General features: G+C 53.3%; 1 gene segment (V, D, J or C); it reads right to left on the reverse strand.

The window, feature by feature from the left end:
- Positions 1 to 248: 248 nt before the first annotated feature.
- On the reverse strand, positions 249 to 770 carry LOC101036538 (immunoglobulin heavy variable 5-51-like). The segment is given in 2 exon segments: positions 249 to 565; positions 655 to 770. Coding segments are annotated over 2 exon segments (363 nt in total).
- Positions 771 to 1,292: the final 522 nt, after the last annotated feature.

A 1,292-nucleotide genomic window follows, 5' to 3' on the forward strand; every position in this document is an offset into this window, starting at 1 on the left:
AACGACCTTCTAGAAGACACAGTGGGAGCCCCTCAGAGAATCCACTCCCAGGAGCAGGTCCCCCATCCAGTTGCTGTAGGGGCTACAAACCCTCCCATGTTGTTCTCTGGTTCTGGCTTCTGAGGACACAAACAGCCAGTGATTCCTCCCCAGAGGGAATTGAGAGGGGCGCCCTGGGGAGGTCGTCTCTGGCAGCTCACTCTGCACCTGCCCTGTGGGGGATTTTAGATGGGCTCAGTGCTGATTTCTCACACTGTGTCTCTCGCACAGTAATACATGGCAGCGTCCGAGGCCTTCAGGCTGCTCCACTGCAGGTAGGCAGTGCTGGTGGACTTGTCGACTGAGATGGTGATGTGACCTTGGAAGGACGGGCTGTATCTGGTATCAGAGTCACCAGGATAGATCATCCCCATCCACTCCAGGCCTTTCCCAGGCATCTGTCGCACCCAGCCGATCCAGTAGCTGTTAAAGCTGTATCCAGAAGCCTTACAGGAGATCTTCAGAGACTCCCCGGGCCTTTTCACCTCTGCTCCGGACTGCACCAGCTGCACCTCGGCACAGACACCTGTGTGGGAGATACAAAATTTGAATCAGGGACTCCTTGTGCCCTCAAATCCTTCTTCTCTGTGACCTCAAACCCTGGGCATGACTGACCTTGGAGAACAGCCAGGAGGAGGGCGAGGACGGTGGTTGACCCCATCCTGGAGGAGGACAGGAAAGGAAGCCCTGAGATCCCAGCTGGGCGGTGAGGGAGACACACTGTGGAGGGGAGCCCTGGGTTTAAGTGGAAGCCCCCACTTGAATTTGCATAGTGGACGCCCTGGCCTGAAGGGAAGAGTCTACTGGGTTTATAACCCAGAAACGCAATTGCAGACAAAAGGCCGGCCTGCGCCTCCTGAGAGAGGCAGAATAAGGTCTCAGTAATTCCTTACACCCTCTTCGTGCCCCTCCCACTCTTGTCCGTGCTTCTAGAAGAGCCATACCAGGGCCTCCCTTCTTCCACCCTTCTCTGTGACACCAGGAAAGTGGCAAATCTAGATGAAATTATGTGTATTTAAAAATTAGAAATAGAGCCAGAAGAGGCCATGAAGAGAAGATTCAAACACACATATGCCTGATAACAAGAACAACCAAAAAACTACTCTCCAGTCCCTGGCAATTTCCTATGACTATGATTATGGCCTGGGCTCCCAACAAGGGCAGGACCACCCCAGGCCCTCAACAGTCCTCAGCTTGATTAACTTGTCAGACCTTCACCCAAAATCACACATCATTCCTGGTCATTTTGTCTT

This window comes from Saimiri boliviensis, chromosome 2 (assembly GCF_048565385.1).
Source record: "Saimiri boliviensis isolate mSaiBol1 chromosome 2, mSaiBol1.pri, whole genome shotgun sequence".
NCBI lineage: Eukaryota > Metazoa > Chordata > Mammalia > Primates > Cebidae > Saimiri > Saimiri boliviensis.